Source organism: Gigantopelta aegis, chromosome 4 (assembly GCF_016097555.1).
Source record: "Gigantopelta aegis isolate Gae_Host chromosome 4, Gae_host_genome, whole genome shotgun sequence".
NCBI classification, from domain to species: domain Eukaryota; kingdom Metazoa; phylum Mollusca; class Gastropoda; order Neomphalida; family Peltospiridae; genus Gigantopelta; species Gigantopelta aegis.
This window is the reverse complement of record NC_054702.1, coordinates 50,927,157-50,950,474: the sequence shown is the minus strand read 5'-3', so window position 1 is coordinate 50,950,474 and position 23,318 is coordinate 50,927,157. Positions and strand designations below refer to the sequence as shown.

Here is a 23,318-nt window from a genome sequence, read left to right as displayed (position 1 = left end):
CCAGTGGTTATATTAAGGTACATGCAATGTTAACCTCCCAAACTGAACAATAAAATCTTGGTCATTTAATGTTCCATTCTTTTTCTTATTTTTCTTCCACATAAATACAATCTTTAAATGCATTATAATAGGTATGCTTGCTATATTATTCTTTGTTTTTTGTATTAAGTCATTATGATGAAGCACTTTTTAATACTGAATACAAAATTGCATATACCTCCACTAAATAACAAACTGGTAAGTAAGGTTATTACATTTTAAGAATTAATGTAATGTATTAGAGGTCAGTTATATTAATTTGCATTCTTTTTTATTTGCAAATTGATAGCAAACTTGTATGCTCTACATATATGAAATTAATGTACCGGTAACAAAACTACTGATCAACTTTCTTTTAAGCACTCTTATTTTCACATTCTGACAAACTGTTAATTCTGTTTTACTCATCTTGTTTTAGTGCTTTCAAAGTACACAACTCTGGAACAAGGTTTTGTTTTGCATCAGAACGTCAAGAAGACATGAGCAAGTGAGAATGTTTGAAATGATATTCTGCTATAAATATATACATTTTACATAATCTGTTACAGCTCACTAGAGCGGTTCTGTCTGTTGGCACACTAGGTACATAGAAATCATACAGTCATGTACCTATAGTAATATTTATTTATTAGTCCCCTACTGGTTCAACCACAGGGGACTGTAGATTTCGTCTCTGTCGTCCTGGTCTGTCCCACGTGTAATTTTCTTAACTTTTTTTCTGCATTGCCTCAAGATATTGAGCTCAAATTTTGTAATTAGTACAGATGAAGTTTAACTTTCATGACGATTTACCCATTTTTCACAGAGTTATGTCCCTTGAACTTAGGAGATATGAACATATGTTGGGTCTGGTATTTCTACATGTATTTCTTTTAATTAGCTGTACTTTCAGAATGCTTGTTAATTTTGCATATGAAAAGTTGAAATACATGTATATGAATAAAAAAATTAGTCATAGCACACTTAGGAAAGCTTTAATGGTACACATTGATTTAAGCATTGACACTAATGTGCCACAGCACACAGGTTTAAAAAGACTGACTTAAGGATTGTTACTAACTTAAAATTGATAATTATTATTACTGTTAAATTGATAATTATTATTACTGCCTCTACCAGCAAGTATTGCTTTTAATGAAAATGTGTTCTGTGTTGAAATTATCCAGCTTACACTGTTGCTTCTTTTTTTTTCTTCTTTTTTTTAAATTGAATATCATAGTATGGGCTGAATTCAGAGATTTAGACATATCTACAATAATTGTATATTTACTCCCGATTGTCTTAATGTTTCAGATGGATGAATAAGATGGGACTAGCAGCAATTAGTTTTGACACAAAAAACATTATCACCACTGGTGGCTTTATAAGGCCAGAGCTCAATTCTCAGGGTTTGGGCGTGCAGAGTAAGTTAACACTTGTCCTAAACTTTTAACTTTTTAACTCCATACACCCATATAGGGCGGGACATAGCCCAGTGGTAAAGTGCTCGCTTGATGCAAGGTCGGTTTAGGGTCAATCCCCATCGGTGGCCCCATTGGGCTGTTTCTCATTCCAGCCAGTGTTCCATAGCTGGTGTAACAAAGGTCGTGGTATGTACTATCCTGTATGTGGGATGGCGCCTATAAAAAATCCCTTGCTGCTAATGGAAAAGAGTAGCCCATTTCCTTCTTTCTTCCTTCCATACACCCATAAAGTGCGTCAAACTGTTGTTTTAATGATTATTATTTAACACGTTAACATACTGTATAGTCTTACTCAAATCTCCATGGGTCTGAGAAAAGATATTTCCATTCTGATCTTTACTGTAAAGTATGACCCAGTGTTTTGATGTGACCAATGACATTAAAAAAACAAAAACCCATAAATTATGTTTAGACCAACAAGAAATGGTTTTGAAAATGTAACAAATAGAAATATCTTTACAGTCTTGGAAAATTTATTTGGAATCTTAACTATTTTGGAGATAAGTTTTAAACTTTTACTTTTGTGAGATCTCCTTAATAATCATTTTAATGATTGTTTTAAAGTTGCTTTTGAAAACCTGTGCTAGACATGATGTACCCAGATTTGTGTCTTCTACAGATAAGTATTTCCTATGTCAGCCAGTAGTGGAGAAAAACCAAGCATACTTGTACCAAAGTATGTACTGTCCTGTCTGTATTATGTGACAGCAGTGGGTTTCTTTAGACTGGGTTTCGCAAGTAACATATACTGAACAAAAAACCCAGAAATATTAATTTTAAATTAGTATTCTTTAAAAAAAAAAAAATATTCAGTTTGACAGTCCAATTAACTAATAGTACCATATCTTGCATACAGATGCATACAGGACCTTCAAACCTCATATGTAGGAACAACTTGGGATGGCAGTGTGTCACGTACTATTACTAGGTCACTGCGACCTACTTTTCATGATCTACTGCACATAACAGTAAATCCTTGTCCAGACCATTTCTTGCATACAGATGCATACAGGACCATCAAACCTCACATGTAGGAACAACTTGGGATGGTGGTGTGTCACATACTATTACTAGGTCACTGTGACCTACTTTTTATGGTCTACTGCACATAACAGTAAATCCTTGTCTGGATCATATCTTGCATACAGAACCATCAAACCTCACATGTAGTTGGTCCAAAAGAAACTGTTCATCCATCCCATTGCAAACATTTCACATAATTAGAATTGAATCATACCCCTAACATATTCATTAATATCTATGATTTTCCATCAAACTCCTGACGGGCGTATCATGTACCTCACCGGTACTCTTTGTTTTCCTTTAGACAGCTCAGTATTATAGAATACCGATGGATTACAGCTGTGTCATTGAAAAGGTGTTTTTTTTCCTTTGGACAGCTCAGCATTATAGAATACCCATGGATTACAACTGTGTCATTAAAACGTTTCTTTCCTTTGGACAGACCAGTATTACAGCGAGAGTGATGACGACCCCGATGATACTAGTCACCAGGCGATGGGCAGTCTTCAGTCTCTGTCCAGTGTGTCGTCTCTCGGCAGCACCATCGTGCCTGCAAATCACACATCACCCAAGGAGGTTTCCACTGAATCACCACCTTCAGAGAGTCCTGATACTGTCGAAGTGCGATCGAAAGGTAATACAATGAGACGACAGGAACTTACAGAACCAGTGCAGAGTTGTTGTTCATTTATTGCTCTTGTTTATATGATTTTTTTTTCTTTCTTTCACAAAAGTTTTCACAAGAATTAAGAGCATTCACAGGTCTAAGCATATCACAACCTAACATGACATCACATACAATCATACATTTAGAGCTGTCATTTTTCTGCACAATACAAAAGGACAAAATTGGGTACTGTTTTCAAAATGTAACATTGGCTGGCCAGAATGGTTCACATTTGGGGGGTTTTCATAATTTTTACTAACTACTGGAAATCAAAAAATATTAGTGACCATAAAATTTTATTGAATTTAGCGAGGTCATACTAAGTGCTAATATTTCATGACGTTAAATTTAAAGAGACATTTAAGAGACTGTTTCGAAACTTTTTGTGCAATTGTTTTGTCTGTGATTAACTGAACATAAAACAATGGTTGCATGCTACTGATTAAACCAAAAGGATAGCAAACAAAAATAGTTACCATGCACATTACTGCAATTGTCCACTAAATTTAGGTTGCCTGTAAGTTGCATTTAACGTCAAAAGTATTATTTTATTTGATCCTACAACTTTAGCTTATGTTTTTTTCAGTTTCTGATATGCCGACCTCGCTAAAGTTTTATATTGCTAATATGTCACTTGTTAGGATTTCACTAAATTTTAATATCACTAATATTTTATGATTTACAGTTACTGTATTGTTTGGTAGAAAAAAAACCTACATTTGTGGTTTGGTTTACATCATTTATGGCACTTTTCCTCTAATTTATATGTTACTGACCACTAGATTAGGAAACAAAACTTAGGATTAGATCTAAATTCTCTATGCAAAGTATCTAAAAAAAACATTTGCACTTGTTTCACTAAAATTTTAAACTTTCAGTAAGCACGTCTTGTTCATTTATTATAATTTAAAAACATTTATTAGCAAGAAAGAATGGGGGGACAATCCCAGCACAATAGATGTTTTTAAACGGCTCCCACATTTGGACAGTTTAAATTATTTCCAGGGTTCGATGAGCCTATTGATGACCTTACTGAGTTTTATCGCTTGATGCATGAGAAGCATATGACCATCACTGGTATTGATCGTGACCAATTGCGGCGAAGTCAGATTAACACATCCGATGTATTGGAAATGGCATCATCGATGAATGAGTTAAAAAAGTTAAAACATTTGAAGGCCCTCCAGAGAACTCTGAAGGTGTGAAGTTTAGTATAATCATTATAATTATAATACTAACTGTCAATGCCTTCTTGACCTTACGCTTATCTATCCATGCTTATATTGATGTATCTGACAATTAGGGATTTTTGTAACGGTAATTAAAATCATCTTAATAAAATTATTTATAATATTAATTTAGTGTGGAAAAATAATTATTGCCTTTCACTTTTCTTAATTTTTGGACAGTTGGGCATTCCCAAAATATTGTATTTGAAGATTAATGATATTTTAAAAATTTATTTAAGAATGAAAATCAATGGTATTTTTTGTTATTAAAATAATTAACTAAAGGTTATGTTAAAAAATAATTGTCACTGTTTAGGGTAAGGATAATCATCTTGCTAATAGAATAATTGGCATATAGCATTAATGTACCATATTATTTCTTAATATTCAAATGATATTTCACACTACATTGTCGAGTGTATGATATGCATCACTGCTGCTGAACATTTTGCTGAACTCCAATTAAGACTGATCCAGTTTCCTATGATTAAATGGCAGAACCATGAATACTGTTTGGTATATTTTAAAACATTTCTTCTTCCATCATACTGACTTTGCATTCATTAGCTGTTACTAAAACATCTATACAGGAATTACCACCATATTGCTCTTTGTCTTGGACTACTAATATCTTCTGATACAATTATTATGTGTATTACTGCACAGAAAAAGGACCTTGTCCACTAGATGGCATACAGATGAAGAACTATACGACTAACAACTTGCTGTAACCTGACTGGCAATAAAAAGATTCTTTGTTTCAGCCATGTTTTCTTTTCCCTGTTGTAAACCAAATTGTTTTAAGGATCACTTGAGCATATGCTAGACATTCTTGCATGATAAATGTTGCTTCACATTTTTTGCAAGATCATTTATAGCTTTTTCACCCGAATTTCACCTCTGTTACATCGATTCATGTGTATCTATTTGAAAGAGTTGGCTTGTCATTCTCCAGGTTTTTGCCAAAACAGAATATCCTCACAAATGCAGTGCATCATTTCATTTCTAAACAATTATTTAAACTTTCATACTTAAAGCAAAATATGCACCAACACTATACAGGGAACATTTTGTTTTTGAAACTTTTTATTAGAAACATTTGCTGTCAGCTGGAAAATTGATTAGCAACAAGTAGTTAACATTAAACATTATGTAGCGATCTCTGAAACTTGTTGTGAATCCTGATATGATACTAAACAAAGTGTTCCCTGATGCATGTTTAATGAACACTGCAACTTCAAGATCAGTATATTTATTGCAATGTTTCACATAATTGCAGAGTGAATAAATTCAATTGTCTCATGGTTGGTTTTATATGACAAAAGACTTTTCATAAGGCTTTCTTAAATTTATACTTTGCATTTTGTGACATGAAAAAAAACGAAAAAAACATACAGTGAGGATACTTTTTGAAATGATCAGTTTAAAAGCACTAATGGCGATTATACCACCAAGTTCTTGTAGATCAGTCGGATTGGTTCATTAAAATCTACTATGATTGTGTTCAGGATTAATTGCATCCTAAGAGGTTAACTAAATTTTACATTAGTTAGTAAACTTATGTGATACCTGTTTTCTTTACATATATGTAAACATAAAATTAATTTGTGGCTTATACAGTAACTATTAAAACCCCCACATTATATTGTAATTTTTTAAAAGTATTGTAAAAAAGGTCAGTCACCTAAGGAAAGACTTATGTTGCAACAACAAAAGAAGATAACACAAACCTTTTGACCATTATATAATTTCAGTGTTAATCACATTCTAGATCAATAATCGGTTCCTGCCTAATAATCTACTTTATTTGAGTAAGTTAATAATTGTTCCTTAATGTTTTGTTTGTTTATTTTGCAGGCCAAGAATCAGGAGCTGTGTGAGATCGATCACTTTCTGTCTGGTCCCTTGACACACGAGAAGATCCAGGACTTCGTCGAACATTACCCAGACGCACTTTAGAACAAGACGGAGGACTCTATAAACATGTGTGTTATCATCAGACTTCATAAAACAGCAGCACTGGCTCGCTCTCTGAGGCACATTGTAAAAACTTTATAAGCAGCAGGACTGCCCTCATCCTCTGATGATCATTTAAGTCATTATAAACATTAATAAACTATGGGTCTTTTTTCAAGTAATCATATATACAGATTAGTGCTCGTTTAGCAAAACAAAGATTTTTGTTTTGTTTTTTAATCATGTTAATCAGAACACTGGGTTCTTACAGATTTGAAAAGTCCTTGAATTTGAGAAAATCATCTGGAAAAGTGATTTGAATTGCTTATTTCCATTGATAAATATTAAAATTTACCTTCTTCAAAATTCCCTTAAAATTTTTGTCAGTTGCAACATGTACTACTATTGACATCTTTTTATTGGCAGCATCATTTTGTCACAAATATTGAAGATAGCTGGATACACTGTTACGACAAATACGAAAATATATGAGATAAAGTGCTACCACTTGAATACAGTGAATGCAAACATTCTTGACAGTTGTAATTTTACAGTGAAAAGTTCTTACTAAATGCTTGAATTTTGCCTTCAAAATTGTGAAGGAACCATGAAACAAAGTGTACATGTTGAATTTTCGTCTTTATTTTATTGTATCATTAACTCACTTTAAGTGTATCAAAATGGATAAAACATTAATTTAAGATCTTGGCATATTTACACCCACACAACAGGTCTCTTCGAGTTGATACCCATTTTGTTTTTAGGTTACCCATCACGATCACGTAAATGATGTCCTAAATTAGTACACGAATGCAAAATTATAGTTATACAAGCGACACGCGAACGAAACTATCGCTCTTGCAATTTTGAGAGGCCTGCACAGTTGCTTGTTTGACACTCATTGTGGTCAGTTTGCCTCACGATTGTTCAGCTGAGTCTTGAGTGGTTACAGTCACAGCTCCAGTCTCACTTCCCCATTTAATTTTTTCTGTTAAATGAAAAATATAAATGCAACAACTGTACAGTTTTATTACCAGCCTCGTGATGTAGCCATTACATGTGAGACTGGTAGGTAGTGGGTTTGTCTCACAGTACCAGCTCTCACTAATAACTAACCTCTAACCCACTATCCTGTACAGGCTGTCCAGATAGCTGGTGTGTGTGTGTGTGTGTGTGTGTGTGTGTGTGTGTGTACACAGGACAGCATGCATGCCCCTTAATTGGATATAAGCACAAAAATACAGGGGGTTTTCCCCACTAAGTGGTGTTTTTTATTCAACAATCTTGGAATTTCCAACCTATGGTCAGAAAGCTAACCATAATGGGTTTTGAAATCAAGCTGTAATGTGCTTAATCCCATTTTTTAATAAATATCATGAATCGTGCAGTTTATGACCAGGGCCCACATTTTTTAAGCTACATGTATCTTAGCTCTACAATATCGTCCAAACCATTGTAAGCTATCACACACATCATAGTGATGTCACAGTCTAAAACAAATTTACAATATCATAGCGCTAAGATAGGTTTAAAAATCTCTAGATAACTACAACTGTTTAATAACACCAAATTGTGCTCATACGTCTTGGTGGTGCTCATACATCTTGGTGGTGATCAGTTGATCAAATTAATTGGGGCCAAGTGAGCATGACATAAAAGGTCTGCCCTGTTGACCTTTTGAATAATGTAAATAGGTTTAAAAGATCATTAAATTGAAATAACAGGCCTGGGTCTTCTTTAATGTAATTGGTAGTGCTCGTAGAAATTTGTTAAGTGACCGACTGAAAAATTACTTTCAAGCCTGCAGAAGGTAGTTTTTTTGTGTTATTGTCTACTAAAGTCCAGATGGTGATGTTCGCTATTGAATTGGTTACATATTGGGGCATTTGAAGTTGATCGAGTAGAAGCTTCAGCAATTTGTTTGTCGTTTTTAAATCTGGCTGTATCATCATCAAAACCTTTGAAATCAGCAATGAAATTATGATATGCTTTACAGATAGGACCGCTTTCTTGTAGTGTTAAGTTGGGATCGTCATATATTAGTGTGTTAATATTTAAATTTAAATGACTTAACCTGGATAAGTAGGACTGGCACTCTATTATATAGAGGGCAAAATAACAGGAAATGTTCCGAGTCTTCAGTGTAATGACCACAGGTACAATGTGAATTTTCTCCAATGAAGCGTGTGAATTTGTGGCAAATCTATTGGACTGGTGCCATCTTCTATCGTATCACATTTATCTAACGTTAGACACAAAAACCAGTCTAGCAAGTGATTGCGAATGCTTGCCATCCTGAACACACCTGTGGATTTATTTCTTCCATGAATGCTTAGATATTATTACAGTAGAGAACCTAGTCATGCCCTTCGTATACATGGATTTACAAGTCTGTGTGGGCAAAACTGGAGATTAGAATTTGCCCTGCACACGCCTACCGATTAATGCTGATGTGATTGTCGAGTCAGCATTAATTGTGTGCCAAGCAAAAGACTTTAGGGTGTATAATTTAGTATTATAACTATTATAGTTACTTCTCTATACATTGTGTTGCTTATATATGTACAGTAAGGAGCAAATGATAAAGGTTTGTGTTTTTTTAAATCATAGTTTCTGTATGATTTTCATTCTGTGTAATTCATACTCCTGTTGTACTTTTTGTTGGGTTTTTGTTTGTTGTTTTTCCAAATTCTGGTAATTACTGTTTTAAATTATGATGTTGACGTGCTTTAAAAAATGCCAAATATTTGGACATTTGTTGTACTTTATTGATTGATAATTAAAATAATTAATATACTGTGACACCTATTACAAATCAACCACATTTTAGCTTAATATTTTTCTAAGTTATATTCATGAAAACTAACATACAAATGTCCATTGTATTTTGTAATGAATTGTTTTTCACCATTTTCTTTTTAAAATTTTAATTCCAATAAAATTTGGATCAACAGATGAAAATTAATTAGCACTTAGTTGAAATAAAAAATTGAGGTACCTTCAGCTGAATAAATTCAGTATTTCTCAAATTTGCTTGAAAATGGCGTAACATTTCTTGTGTACGTTGGTGTTTTTATGCAACATATATCCTTTAAAGTAAGAAATCCATGTTAATTATATGCTTTGCATTTCTTTTTCTTGGGTAATGTTCAGAGTAGTAAACCAAGCTTTTTTTTTTTTTTTTTTTTTTAAATAGTTACGACCTGCTATTTTGTAATTATCTCCATGATGGATAGACTTGTGTATTTTATACAATTTCTGTGTAAACTCATACTTATCAGACTGGATTTGTGTAAAATTCAGGAACCACAGCTATATCTTCATTTATACAGCAGTTGAGGGTGGGGTACCTTAAAATTGTTTTATGACCTCCATCTCACTCTCCCCCAGCCTTGATGGATATAAAGACAGTGTACTTGATAAATTTTATTATTACAATATAAAATCTTTGATATTATTTTATACTTGGATCTGTTGTTAAAGCTCATTGTTGGTTTCTATTGTAATTTATTGACTCTACATGTACATGCCGGTTATTGTACATGCCGGTTATTGTAATTGTTGTATCTTAGGACAATGTTGTTTGTGTAGATTAAATCCCTCAATATCAGACATGGTTTCATTTTTGTGTCTTGATCCTAGATAATAGCGTTAATGTTGTTTTACCTTTTAAAAATTGACAACCATTAGTTTGAATGGTTTGTTCTTACGACAGGTATGTCCTTTCCCATTTGAAATACAGGGTCGGTTTAATGTCATGGTTCCTTTTTTTTTTTGATACGTGGGGCAGGATGTAGCTCAGGATGTAGCTCGGTGGTAAAACATTTGACCGAGGTGCAATTGTAGGAATGATGCCCATAAATAGCTTCTCTTTTTTTTTTATACATTTGGTTGCACATCTGTGCCGGTTCTACTAATCTCACAATAGTGTACATGGCCAGACTGGTTTATGCACTTCATGGAAAACCAATGTTAGCGAAACATTTGCTGGCTGAACTGGTTGTTTATCATGCCCTGTAAAACTGGACTCCCAACAGAAATGTCATATCCATTCAGAGTTGGGAACACTTGTAATGCCAGTCTGGACCAGCGTCTAGTTTTTGGGCCCCCAAGTATCAGAAACACTTGCCTTTTCTGAATTCTAACAACTATTCCTGTTTTGGTTGAAACCATTAGGCCAATGACATGGATGACACCACATACACAATAAGGAGTCTTTCGTGTCGTAATCTGTGTCCGAGTTTATCTATCCAGTCTTAAGGTTGACATAAAAAGTAACAAATTTGATAAACAATGACTTTATTAATAACAAATTTCTGTAGAAATTTTATTATGACCTTTTTTCAAATTAAAGCATTTCAAATTAAAGCATTTTGAAATTGACATTCGTAATTTAAGATATAAATACATAAACCGGCACAATAATTGACAAAGAAAGCTAATGAAAACATTAACAGTTAGTTTTAACGCAAAGATATGTATAATACTGTCATGATTAAGATAGCAATATACATTAACAATTTGAGAAATGTTATCCTATTTTAACACTGAAGTATACACAGCACACACAAGTGACAAGATTATTTACTCCATAAATCAATATTGCACTACAAATGATGCATGCACAAAAGACGCAGGTTTCCATCCCATCACTTGCCTGAAATAAGTGCAGTTTAAAAAAAAACAAAAAAAAACATGTCTGTGCATGTTACTCCATATCACACATTCACAACAATTGTAATACAAATAGTAGCTGCAAATGTCCAGTAATGCAGGCTGACTACATTGGGATTTGTAGAAAGTGATATTCTAAGTAAGACAGTAAGAAATCAAAACAAAATTCAGGTGGCTTTAAATTCTCTATTTGATAGAATAACGTTCTTTAATACGACACAAAACTGGAACTTGGCTCTTTAATGAAATGACAGTATGCTATGGGAAACTGCCACTGATCACTCGCCTACAGTAACATACAGACAGACATAGGTATTTGCTATAATGGTCACTTGATATAAAATTATTATCAATCTACGAACAACACTTTAAACACATCCCCATTATGAATTTTACCTCGGTCTACATAAACGCTATCATTTAATGGATATTATGGGTGGTTTTCACAAACCGGTTCAACTATTCATTTAATAAAAAAACTTAATAGTGTTGTAAAAGAACTACTACTACTACTATAATATAAAGCAAAACAAGCAGAATTATGATCAACTAATAAAATTAATGAATTAAAGAAACAAATGCTTTCATTAACTATAACATTTTGATTTTCAATTTCAATATCATATATTACATCTCATTCAGTATTTATAATCAATATAATAATAAATTTGGGAATCCTGAAGCATAGGACTACTTTTCCCCAACATTATTTCAATAGTGGGGTCAATTTAAGGAGTCATTCATGTATGTGAAAAACTAAATCTCCATATGCACCAATCAATCCACAAACACGAGTAAATGTCATATTCATCTCGTCACTTTATTTGTACTAATCTGTAGTCTGTCGTCTGTACTTGTTGGTAATACCATTCTCTCCCCAGTCATGCACACATTCAAAATTAATGGTGCTAAAAAGCCATTTTGGGAAGATATTTTCAGAAACACTAATTTCTACATGAGTTCGGAAATAAATTACTAACCTTGTGGTGAAAAGAATTCACAATTAAATTCAAATCGGCTAAAAATTTATATATTTTGAGAAATTTACAAATTTACTCGAGATAACTGTTTATAAACTATGCACATCCCATTCTTATATATTAATTATTCTTATTACTGATTCTATGGACAAAATATAAAAAATGTGATGACAAAAAAACCTAGTCTTTAAACTAGAATTAATGCCTTTCAGGGTTAGAAACCCCCGACTTTCAGTACTTCGATTTCTAATCCAAGTACCATGATTACATCAATAATACCAATTAGTAACTGTTTACGACCAGATTACAATGGAATGTGTCAACATGATGGAAATTCTAATGTGAAACATCCTAAAATATTTACAGTCGTTAGTCAAATCTGCTAAGGTGGGCACTTCTATCATCTGCCATTTTACCCTTCTCTCAAATGGATGCATTTGAGCATTATAGCATTATAATTACAAAAATACAAAGCTAGCCTAATGGCATCATGCTTCATCAACATTAATATGTAATATCGCAATGTAGATACAGCGTTATCATTACCTGGTAGAATTAACCAAGTTTGTTGCCTCACATTTAATATACAAATAAAGGTGTAAACCAATTTAAATATGAAAATTAATAACTTTATTTCACATGACATCACTGGCTTGAACAACACTGAAATTGTTTTGATTACACTTGATCATTCCAGTGAGTAAAACAAAATGCATGGGAATACAGTACTCATTGAAGAAAAAGGATTTACTTTTCTGCACATAGCATAAAGTTTGTTATCAGAATAAGGTACTGTACAACACCCTGTGTAAAACAATAAATAGCAATAGTTAATTTAAACAAATATATTACTAAATCACTCAATTTTCTATTTTATAGTAGTTCAAATTGTTTACATCAAGCAGCCACGTTTTAACCAATTATTCATACTTCCTTAGGTGGCAGCTTGACACATGCAAAACAACAATACACATCCAATTTTTTGTTTAATTAATGTTTGCAGTGTAAGACACACAAAAAACACAAACAATTAACAGATCCACTCGAAACAGCACTACAGCCTATTGGACAAATTCATTATTAAGGGTATTTGTTGTTTTTCTTAAGTCTTGTTGGCACATTGTGCATACCCTATTCACAAGAAGTATTTCACATCCTGGATTAATGGAAGAATTTGTCGACTGAAAGAATGAACAATATTTGGGGTGGGATTTTTTTGGTTTCTCGTATCTGTATACAACTAATCTGGCCACGATTTATGTTGCCGAGTCCATGTTGGCCAGAATTCTTGATATTTGTTCCCGCTGAGCTGGAGTGACGTGCTGGGTGATATGAACAATCGAGTCCATCGCCACTTCAGGATTGTCTTGTATTAAACTGAAAACAAAATATTTAATAATAAATAAAAAGAGACTTGATAAAATATATTACATAAGATAAACAACTAGCATGACGATGTAGTCGAGACATGGTTAACAAGAAAATTTTTTGGATGATATAATATACAGATAGAAAGAAATACAGGAACAAATGACATTTGAACCCAAATGTAATTAATTCACTACTAGTGTAGTAACGTCTGTATAACATAGAAAGATATAATGTGAAACTATGCAGGACGTCATTATTTGCTATTACTGTTTGTGTGATGCATTGTGTTTCCATCAGTGTAATATGTAATAACAACAATCTAACCAAGCTAAGATTAATAATAAAAAACCCCATCATTTTCACCAAAATTATATAGCAATTTAGCATGTTTGTGAAACATGACATTCCAAGATTATAATTCATACAGCTCAAAATATATGTGTTCATGCCAATTTTATGTTTATAGATTCTGAAGTACCAGTAATGGAGCACTGGCACCCATAAGTGTCCACTGAGAGTCGTCAATCCTACATCACACTAAAGACTAGCACAATATAACCTTCTACCTCAATTTCATATCACGTTTATATACCAAGAAATCATTATCAATTATCATCTGCTAAAAGTATGTGACCAATGAAACTGATTTGTTCAAGACCTACACTTGATACAAAATGGAGACTGTTATAATCTAACAATAAGTTTGTATGTACCTGCGGACTTGCTGAATGGTATGGTCTCTCTGGAGACACTGATACAAAATGGAGACTGTTATAATCTAACAATAAGTTTGTATCTACCTGCGGACTTGCTGAATGTCATGGTCTCTCTGGAGACACTGATACAAAATGGAGACTGTTATAATCTAACAATAAGTTTGTATCTACCTGCGGACTTGCTGCATGGCATGGTCTCTCTGGAGACACTTGATGTTTTCAAACACGGACTTTGTGTGGGTCTTCTCATCGAGCTGGGCCAGCAGCCATGTGACCACCTCCTTGTCGTCTTCCCACAGGTAGGCCTGGAACACACAAGTACGAGCTACATCTACTGGCTGTCACTCTTTGTCACTTATTCTCCTGCGCCCCGTTTTACGAAGCGATCTTAAGGCTAAGATCAACTTAAGAGGACAGCTAAGATAGCTTCATAAAATGGGGCCCTAGCTAGGGATTTTCTAAGTTATCTTTGTCACATAGCCTAAGATAGTTTTGCGATAGTTTCAAAAATATGGGTCCTGTTCTATGTACACCAGGATTTTTCAACTTGAGCGATACCTGTTGGACATTTTAACATACAGAAGGTGCTAAGATAATACCCAAAATTATTTCAAAACAGCACCCATTTGTTTGTCAGTAATGTTTTTGGATGGGGAAGAAAATAAATATTAGGAATTGTTTCTTATTTGTCGTAATCTAGTATAGTAACTTGTTTGGGGTTTTTCTTTTTTTTAATTCACAAGGTGATTGCATGTAAATGACAGAAAAAAAACACCCACTGATATAAAGTAATAAATTTAAGCGAATCATATGAGACCCCCAGGCCTTTTTTTAAAGAAGAAAGTTAAGATTGGCATAACCTGCCCTATTACTGTACCAGTTGATTGGTCAATCATTACTCTTTTTTTAAATGGCATATGAAAAACATTAAGATTCAAATACTTTGTAAAAAATGAATAAAATTTTAAAACAAATAATTTGTCCACAATTAAAAAAACTAATTAAATAAGAGTGGCATCATAAATTAAAAAACAAATTCAGTTGAAGAACATTAAACTTGTAACAATCCTAACTAATGCTGACAACCTTAGGCGGAATGTATTCTCAAGATTATCTTGCTTAACTGATTTCTGAAAGTAATCAAAATCTGAAGTAAACGGTTGTTTTCACTGGAAAAATAAATATTTGTCCATACTTTCTTTTTCTTTACAGAACATTCACGAAATAAAAACAAAGCTGTCAAACTGGTCTTAGATAAAGTAAAAGCCATGCCCCTACCACAAGACCTCTCTACTCACATTAACAGTGCCTTTGTCCTCCACAAACCACCGACTGAGCATGTTGTTGAGCTGCCCATTGCTCAGACCCCGAGTGAATGGACGCATTTTGTTCTTTAGCTGGTTCTCGAGTAGACGCCGTCGAATGCGCCAGTGCAAGATACTGCGACTGCGCTTCCACTGCAGTACACCCTGAAAAAAATACAAACATTTATTGAATAATGAATAATACTACATTGAGAGCAGAGTGTATTGTTTGAAACCTAATAGCTGATGTTTGTTTTGCTTTTTAATGATACTAATGCAGAAAGAAAGAGATCAGTGAACAGGTGATGGATGAAGGAATAACATATATTGATAGAAAGAAATAAACACAGGGATTTGTAGACCAACTTTAAATTACTACTAAAGTCCGAACTACATTGTTAACAACCACGATAATTTATTCTCCTACCTTTAATTACCATAAAATGTTCTCCACATTTTATTCAGACATAAATTGTGTAAAACCCATTACATTGACATTGATTCCACATATTAGACTGAAACCATATCACTGATATGGACTTCGCTAAGATCTCCTAGGACAAAACATGCAAGCCTCTGAAGTAAATATTAAATCTGACATCATGACAATTGTGTTAAACCTCAGCATGTCATGACATTATCAGATTACTTAATATCAACCTACCCCTCTTGGAAGAGCATTCTATAAAAACACAAAATGGCAGCCAGCAAAATATTGCATATGTTTTGTTCTAACAAATCTGAGCAAAGTCAATGTAGGTGACATGGTTATAATCTAGCATGTGGAATCTGTGTCATTGTAATGTTTTTTTCACAACCTCTGTTTAGATGAAGTGTGGGAACAATCTAATGATAATTAGAGGTAGGATAGTAATTTATCTTAGTTGTTAACAATGTGGTTCGGACTTTAGTGTAGCAATGGCTGTGCTTCAAACAGAGTTGTAATGTGGGACTGAATACTAGTAGCTGGAATTAATTGCCAGTAACATTGTCCACACTTCTGACAATATGGACAGAGGGTTTTGATTGCAGTCACTATTTGTGTGCACATTGAAGTAGTTTGTCAATCAACAGTACTGCTTACAGATATCACCCCTTTCTCCTCCATCCTGCCTGGCGTGTCGTGGAGGTCTGCGAACTGGACGGCTATGGTGTGGTATATGGGCAGGACCCGGGCAATGCGTTTGTCGAGCTCGTTGTCCAGCCGCTCCTTGTCACTGCTGGGCAGGTCCGGGGTGCTGAGCTGCTCGACTAGACTGCGCACCACGGGGTCGAGGCGCCGAATCACCTTCTCCTGGTCTCGCTTCTTGAACTTGATCTCCACCGTTCCCTCTGGCTCCAGCACCCCACCTCTACAACACAGCAAGTATAATACTGTTCAAACAACATAGCTCTTCAGGATAGAAGGTGACGAGTAGACATGATAAATGTAGTTACATATTTAGAGAATACTCAATGAGCTACGAGGCAATACCGTTTATCTTGCACAAGTGAATTGATGTTGTCCTTCCCTTGCCAAAGTCAAGATAAACAGTATTGGCGAGTAAGGAGTTGGGTATTCTATTTATAAGCCATTTTCAATATTTATTATTTTATGGAAGATTTTTGAACGATACTGTTGTTGAAAACAAGTTTGCACGTTGAGAACAAGACACAGCGTTGCATCATAGCTGTGATGTAAGTTAGTTGTTGACATGACTTACACCATGGAAACTGAAACATATCTAGGGAAGAAATGGGGGGGGGGGGTGGGGGGGGGGGGGGGGGGGGGGGGTTGGGGTGGGGGGGGGGGGGGGGGTGGTGGGGGGGGGGGGGGGGGGGGGGGGGGGGGGGGGGGGGGGGGGTGGGTTGGGGGTGGTGGGTGGGGGGGGGGGGGGGGGGGGGGGGGGGGTGGGGGGGGGGGTGGGTGGGGGGGGGGGGGTTTCTTTCCAAAGGGAAAGATCACTTTTCTTTCCCCACTTCTCTCTGTTCATATGGGTAATAATATAGGATATTAAAGGAGCTTCCATTTCATAACCAAGCTAAAGCTTGTGACAACTGAAAAATATTTAATTCTGGACATAATCATGATATGAAATGGTAGTGAGCTGCATATCCTATTTATTACTCAAAATCGATTTTAATTTATATCACTGACCTTTTTTGGACTGATATTCCGGTAAGTTTGTAGTGCATCTTTGATATGTACCAAGATATTTTTAAGCATATGGGTAATAACATTAATAATATCTTTGGTCTAGATCAAAGATGAATACAAATCCGTACCTATCAAGAAGTTAATTTTGTAGAAGAATAAATAGAAAACAGCCTATCCAGGTCTCATGAGGAATGGAGATTCGATTTGAGTGTCATACTGTGAAACACAAGCATTACAAATGGTATGAACCCAGTAGCATCATCATACAACATCACAAATACTGGTAGTAAGGGATAATAGTGGGAGTTAATACAATAAGTGTGGCTACTGAAATCACCACTTATGTTCTTGGTGGTGTATCCATAAATATTTAGCACGGTCCCAAAAAGGGAATGAAGAATCTGACTTCCATATATTTCCCAGCACTGGGTGGTGAGATGGGGGAAAACATCACTCTTTATCTGGGTATGCCAGTGGAACCTATTAAAGACCGAATAAGCCTAGTGACTGGTGTCATTTAAATGACCATTAACTCGGTAGTCTCATCACACAGACCTGCACAGCTGATCAGCAAACATCTCCATGTGCTCCGGATTGATGGTGGGGTCAACCACCACCCACGCCCCTCCCCTCAGCTCCGCGTGCGGGGGGATGTAGATGATCACTGGCTGGTTGTAGTCACGCAGGCTGTCCACGATGTACGAACCAAACTTCAGCACCTGGTCGTACATATCTGAAATTAAAAACAAATTCATAATTTTAAAATATCTATTAGTCAATATTTGAGCCAGTAAGGCAACAGAGCTGTCTGGGAGATGCATGATCTAATTCCATGGTATTACAGGGCATGCTAAATGTTTTTTATTACTGATTGGCAAATAGAAATAGAATGCAATGTTAAAAATATATACCTTCAAATTGGCAAAAATTAAGCACTACTGAATATTGCTGACCCAATTAAATATCAGCAAGACAGTTTGTGTCATTCCATCCAGCAGTTTTCAGTCCATGGCCTTGTTGTAAAATCCAATATATTAATAACCTTAAAAAAACACCTTTATATAAAAAAATATATCTTTTAAATCTGTGTTTTGTATCTTTGTGTGGTTTGTACCTTTTTTTGGCTTGAAATTAGGCCTGGGGCCTGTTTAAAACACATGCCAAATTGCGTATATAAAATTAATAAAAATGACAATAAGACAATAAAAAAGCTTGCCTTTCATTCCACCAGAGAATCCTCGCCAGTTGGCAAACACAATCAGAGGAAGCTCCTCTCTGTTGAAATCCATGATTGCCTGAGCGGTCTTGTATGCCGAGTCGGGAAACCACACCTGACCTGCCTGTTGAATCACCTGATCACCGAGAAATCAAGACTTTATTGTGTAATACAGAACTCCTCATAAAATCAGTTGGTGGAACTAGACACCTATTAATTTTTTTAACAAATACAAGACAATACACCTACCAATTAAAAAAATTAATTCTGTACAGGCCTGTCAAATTTTCATCAAAATCATTCATGCATTAAAACACAAAGAAAGATTGATCTACAGCGCATTAACATTTTTGTTTAGCAGACCCAATAAATATCAACAAAATTTTGTAAGTTGCCTCGTCACAACCTATATTTTTTGCCTTAAAAAAAAAAAAAAAATAATAACAAATGTTAAAATTTGGGAACAATATTGTTTTGGACACCATTTAACCTGAGTACTGCAGGCGAGATATCTCGCCCAACGTCAGTCGACATACTGTATACTGTATACAGTGCATTCCCCAATTCATACTTCCCGCCATTTTGCACATGACAGTCACGGAAACGGAAATATAATAAAAGAATTTTTTTTTCTTTTTTCAAAATGGTGGCTTTTGTTTTGATTTTTTCAACTGAAAATACCTTGAAATTTTGAGTTCAAAAAGCGGTTTTCGGCAAAAAAAATTCGCTTGACAGCAATGGCTGCACGTCACGGTCATTTTCAGGGATCGATAGCTGATTGTGACAGCTAATTTGATAATAAATTTGATCGTTTTACCAACAACGAAAATCACCAAATATTGCACTATGAATCGTAGTTCGAATTAAAAAAAAAATTCTGGTTAGAAAACCAGTTATCGGGAATAATGGGCATAAATACTGGACAGCTGGCCACAAATGCCCGTATGTAAACGCAACTTTTTTGATTTCTTGACCAATTTTAATCACCATTAGCTGATCTAAAAATAATAAAAAATTACAAAAACCCACGAAAATAATACTTACCAATTCATATATGAACTTTATTTCATGTATTTATAAAACATTTAAGTGAATATATGTGAGTAAAAATTATAAACTTGTACCCACTCAACATGGTTTTTACTAAAACTTAATCCAGTAGTCTAAAGGTTAAATGACACAAACCTTTGATTCGGAGTCTACATTGGCAGGATCTGCTGGGATCACCAGCTCCATTGTGCGGGTTTCCACAGCAATCACCCCAACTGGAATACCACCAAGTCTAGAAATACCAAAAAAACCCTCACCAAAACCTGAAAACTGCAGGAATTAACTAAAATATTAAAATTAAGTTTGAACAAAACCATAATAACCAGTCTGTATAAGAGATAGTATTTTTATGAGTAGAATATCAAGCCAAGCCATCATGGGCTAAAAATAGTTCCTTAATGCTGATCGTTTTTCAGTGTGTAATTATTATTGGTGATCATAACAGATTTCCAAATTAAATTAATTATACCAGATCAAGATGTTAAATTTGATTCCAATTATTTTATTCTCTGCAACTATGAAACCCCCACAAATATGTCATATTACATACTTTATATATAATACTTTAATAATGCTTAAATTTTTAAAAAACAAAAACAGAATTAAACAATTGTGTATAATTTGACATTTCTTCTGCCGAAGTATAATAGGCATAATGTTACTGCTGAGATGCGACATTCGTTATAATTACCTTGCTCTCCCCTGAGATGCCACATTCGTTATAATTACCTTGCTCTCCCCTGAGATGCGACATTCGTTATAATTACCTTGCTCTCCCTCTTCTCTGAGATGCGACATTCGTTATAATTACCTTGCTCTCCCCTGAGATGCCACATTCGTTATAATTACCTTGCTCTCCCCTGAGATGCCACATTCGTTATAATTACCTTGCTCTCCCTCTTCCCTGAGATGCGACATTCGTTATAATTACCTTGCTCTCCCTCTTCCCTGAGATGCGACATTCGTTATAATTACCTTGCTCTCCCCTGAGATGCGACATTCGTTATAATTACCTTGCTCTCCCCGTCACAACAGACTGAGCCCAAGGCTGGAAAATTTCCTCCCAGGAATCCTTATCAAAGAATCCCGTCTGCCAAGAACTGATCTCTGTTAAAATAAAATGGATGTAGACTGTCAATATGAACATCAGTGTAAAGATAAAGGAGCACTATCAGGATGTGACACTCAATCAAAACGTGTAGCACAAAACCAAGATTATTAAGCTGGTAGTCTTTCAGAGGAAACCTGCTACATTTTTCCATTAGTAGCAAGGGATCTTTTATATGGCCACAGACCACAATTATTTGTGCTATGTTTCTATATAGTGTTAGTGGCTATAGTACGTTTATTATTATCACTCATATGGTTAAAAATATCTTTGTATATATCTAAGTGATACGTCCCACTAGAACGCCAAGTGGGACGTAACACTTTAACATCACGTGATGACGTCATCAACTGGCACTATACACACTTACAAGAACGCCAACTAAATGAGTTGAGCGATATAAGTGAAGATCGATTATGGGTAATAAATAGGATATTAAACCATCGCTACCATTTTGTATCATGTTTATGTTTCTTGTGAAATAATTTTCATTCTGACATAAACATAATACGAAATGGAAGCTTGTTTAATATACTATAAATATCAATAGGCCTATGAATTTTTCATGCATATTTGCCTGCCTGAAGGCAACATAACCTGAAAAGCTCAACCCAGGATATTAGTTTAAACAAACCTGGAGTACACCCATTTTACACAAGAACTACTACTTTAGCATGGGCCAGAATTACCACAAAACAGACTTCAATGTTAACAAGTTACACACATGTGCAAACTACATGCTCTCTCATCAATTTCAGTCTAACAGTTGTCACTTCAAAACTGTCTGCCATGACATAATCAGTCAAACAACAGACTACTTGTGCACATATATTTCCGGACTTTGGTCAACCAAATGGGAAGATCTGAGGCCTATATGCACCATCCCACAGACAGGATAGCACATGCCACAGCCTTCGATATACCAGTCGTGGTGCACTGGCTAGAATGAGAAATAGCCCAACCGGTGGGAAAACTTGAGACCGAGTCAACCACGATCATTAATCAAATACCCTGCTAATAAACACATGTATGGTAGCCATACCAGGACTGTATCGGCCTGCCAACATCCAGCGGACGTCATATGGTGTTTTTGTTGGAACGTAATCAACATCTCGCTCAACAGAATCATAAGCTTCCATGATTGGCAATTGGCCACCTTTTTTCTGAATAAAAAAACACAAGTTGTTAAATGCAGAGTAAAGTAAACATTCCTTTCAACAGTGAAAGAACTAAATTCCTAAAAGAAACTACATTTTCTCACATATTCTGATTTAACTCTCAAAACACTCACTTTTGTTGGTATTAAATGACAGAAAACAGACTTTTTAAAAGTTTTTATTAGCACAGGCCCTAGGCCTGCAGGAAAGGGTAGATAAAAAAACCACACCTGAGGCTGCTATCAGTAAGAGTAGTCTATTTGATAACAGCAAGTTTCTCCTCTTACTCTTCCATCCCAAGACTCACAATTAACATTAGATAACCAACAGCCACAGTTTAGTGTAGTGGGGTGTTGTTAAACAAACGTTCCCATCCTTTGAATGGGCATTATTATAGTGTTTAAACATCTACCTATTGTGCTGTTCATATAGTATTATATATGGTTGGTTGAGTAACTTACATCAGGCATGTATGCCAGCCACTTAAGTATTTTGAAGACCCCTTCAAAGTCATCAGGAACCACACTGTGTGTGACACCATTGTTGAACATTATCTGTATCCCACCAAGCTGACTGTGACTGGTATACACTTCTCTTCCCAACACCTGTTAAATAAACAGAAATATCACATTATGTGTCACCATTACAACAGATATCAACCACCCTCACTCACTCCCTAATCATCTAAGGCATTTACATAAACAAATTCATACATATTTGCAGACAGGAAAGTTGTTAATGAAAGAGAAGTGGATGTAATGGTCTTGCATCTCCCCACTCTGGCTTAGAGCCTGGATAGGAATATGGACCCAGCATTTATGGTAATAAATCTAATAGCTTAGACAATGCATTAGATGCTATGGACCCAACATCTACTGTCATAAATCTAATAGCATAGATACTGCCATTGACAATATGAACCCAGCATCTACTGTCATAAATCTAATAGCATAGATACTGCCATTGACAATATGAACCCAGCATCTACTGTCATAAATCGGATAGCATAGATACTGCCATAGACAATATGAACCCAGCATCTACTGTCATAAATCGGATAGCATAGATACTGCCATAGACAATATGAACCCAGCAACTACTGTCATAAATCGGATAGCATAGATGTAACAGAAAAATCAACCTCCACTGAGGGGATTTGAACCATGGACTCTCAGTACGATAGTCCAGCGCTCTACCAACTGAGCTAATAGGGAAATTCTCACTAGCT

The 23,318-nt window shown here is 35.1% G+C and overlaps 2 protein-coding genes across 6 annotated transcripts in view; one reads left to right on the top strand and one right to left on the bottom strand.

Moving 5' to 3' along the window:
* Positions 1 to 9,987, top strand: part of LOC121370691 (connector enhancer of kinase suppressor of ras 2-like) — a 57,773-nt gene extending 47,786 nt beyond the window's left edge. For 2 of the 3 annotated variants that reach the window (XM_041496098.1, XM_041496097.1), the window contains 5 exons: positions 458 to 526; positions 1,333 to 1,442; positions 2,968 to 3,159; positions 4,198 to 4,391; positions 6,279 to 9,987. In XM_041496098.1, coding sequence (XP_041352032.1) covers positions 458 to 526; positions 1,333 to 1,442; positions 2,968 to 3,159; positions 4,198 to 4,391; positions 6,279 to 6,380 — 667 coding nt within the window. In that variant the 3' untranslated portion in view covers positions 6,381 to 9,987. The remainder of the gene's footprint in view (positions 1 to 457; positions 527 to 1,332; positions 1,443 to 2,967; positions 3,160 to 4,197; positions 4,392 to 6,278) is intronic. The other variant, XM_041496099.1, reaches the window with a different exon arrangement.
* A 672-nt stretch (positions 9,988 to 10,659) lies between these two features.
* Positions 10,660 to 23,318, bottom strand: part of LOC121370690 (acetyl-CoA carboxylase-like) — a 106,439-nt gene continuing 93,780 nt past the window's right edge. For all 3 annotated transcript variants that reach the window (XM_041496096.1, XM_041496093.1, XM_041496094.1), the window contains 10 exons: positions 22,552 to 22,695; positions 21,976 to 22,096; positions 20,839 to 20,932; positions 19,961 to 20,057; positions 18,776 to 18,911; positions 18,115 to 18,292; positions 16,507 to 16,774; positions 15,417 to 15,587; positions 14,290 to 14,423; positions 10,660 to 13,408 (listed from right to left, as the gene is read on the bottom strand). In XM_041496096.1, coding sequence (XP_041352030.1) covers positions 13,288 to 13,408; positions 14,290 to 14,423; positions 15,417 to 15,587; positions 16,507 to 16,774; positions 18,115 to 18,292; positions 18,776 to 18,911; positions 19,961 to 20,057; positions 20,839 to 20,932; positions 21,976 to 22,096; positions 22,552 to 22,695 — 1,464 coding nt within the window. In that variant the 3' untranslated portion in view covers positions 10,660 to 13,287. The remainder of the gene's footprint in view (positions 13,409 to 14,289; positions 14,424 to 15,416; positions 15,588 to 16,506; positions 16,775 to 18,114; positions 18,293 to 18,775; positions 18,912 to 19,960; positions 20,058 to 20,838; positions 20,933 to 21,975; positions 22,097 to 22,551; positions 22,696 to 23,318) is intronic.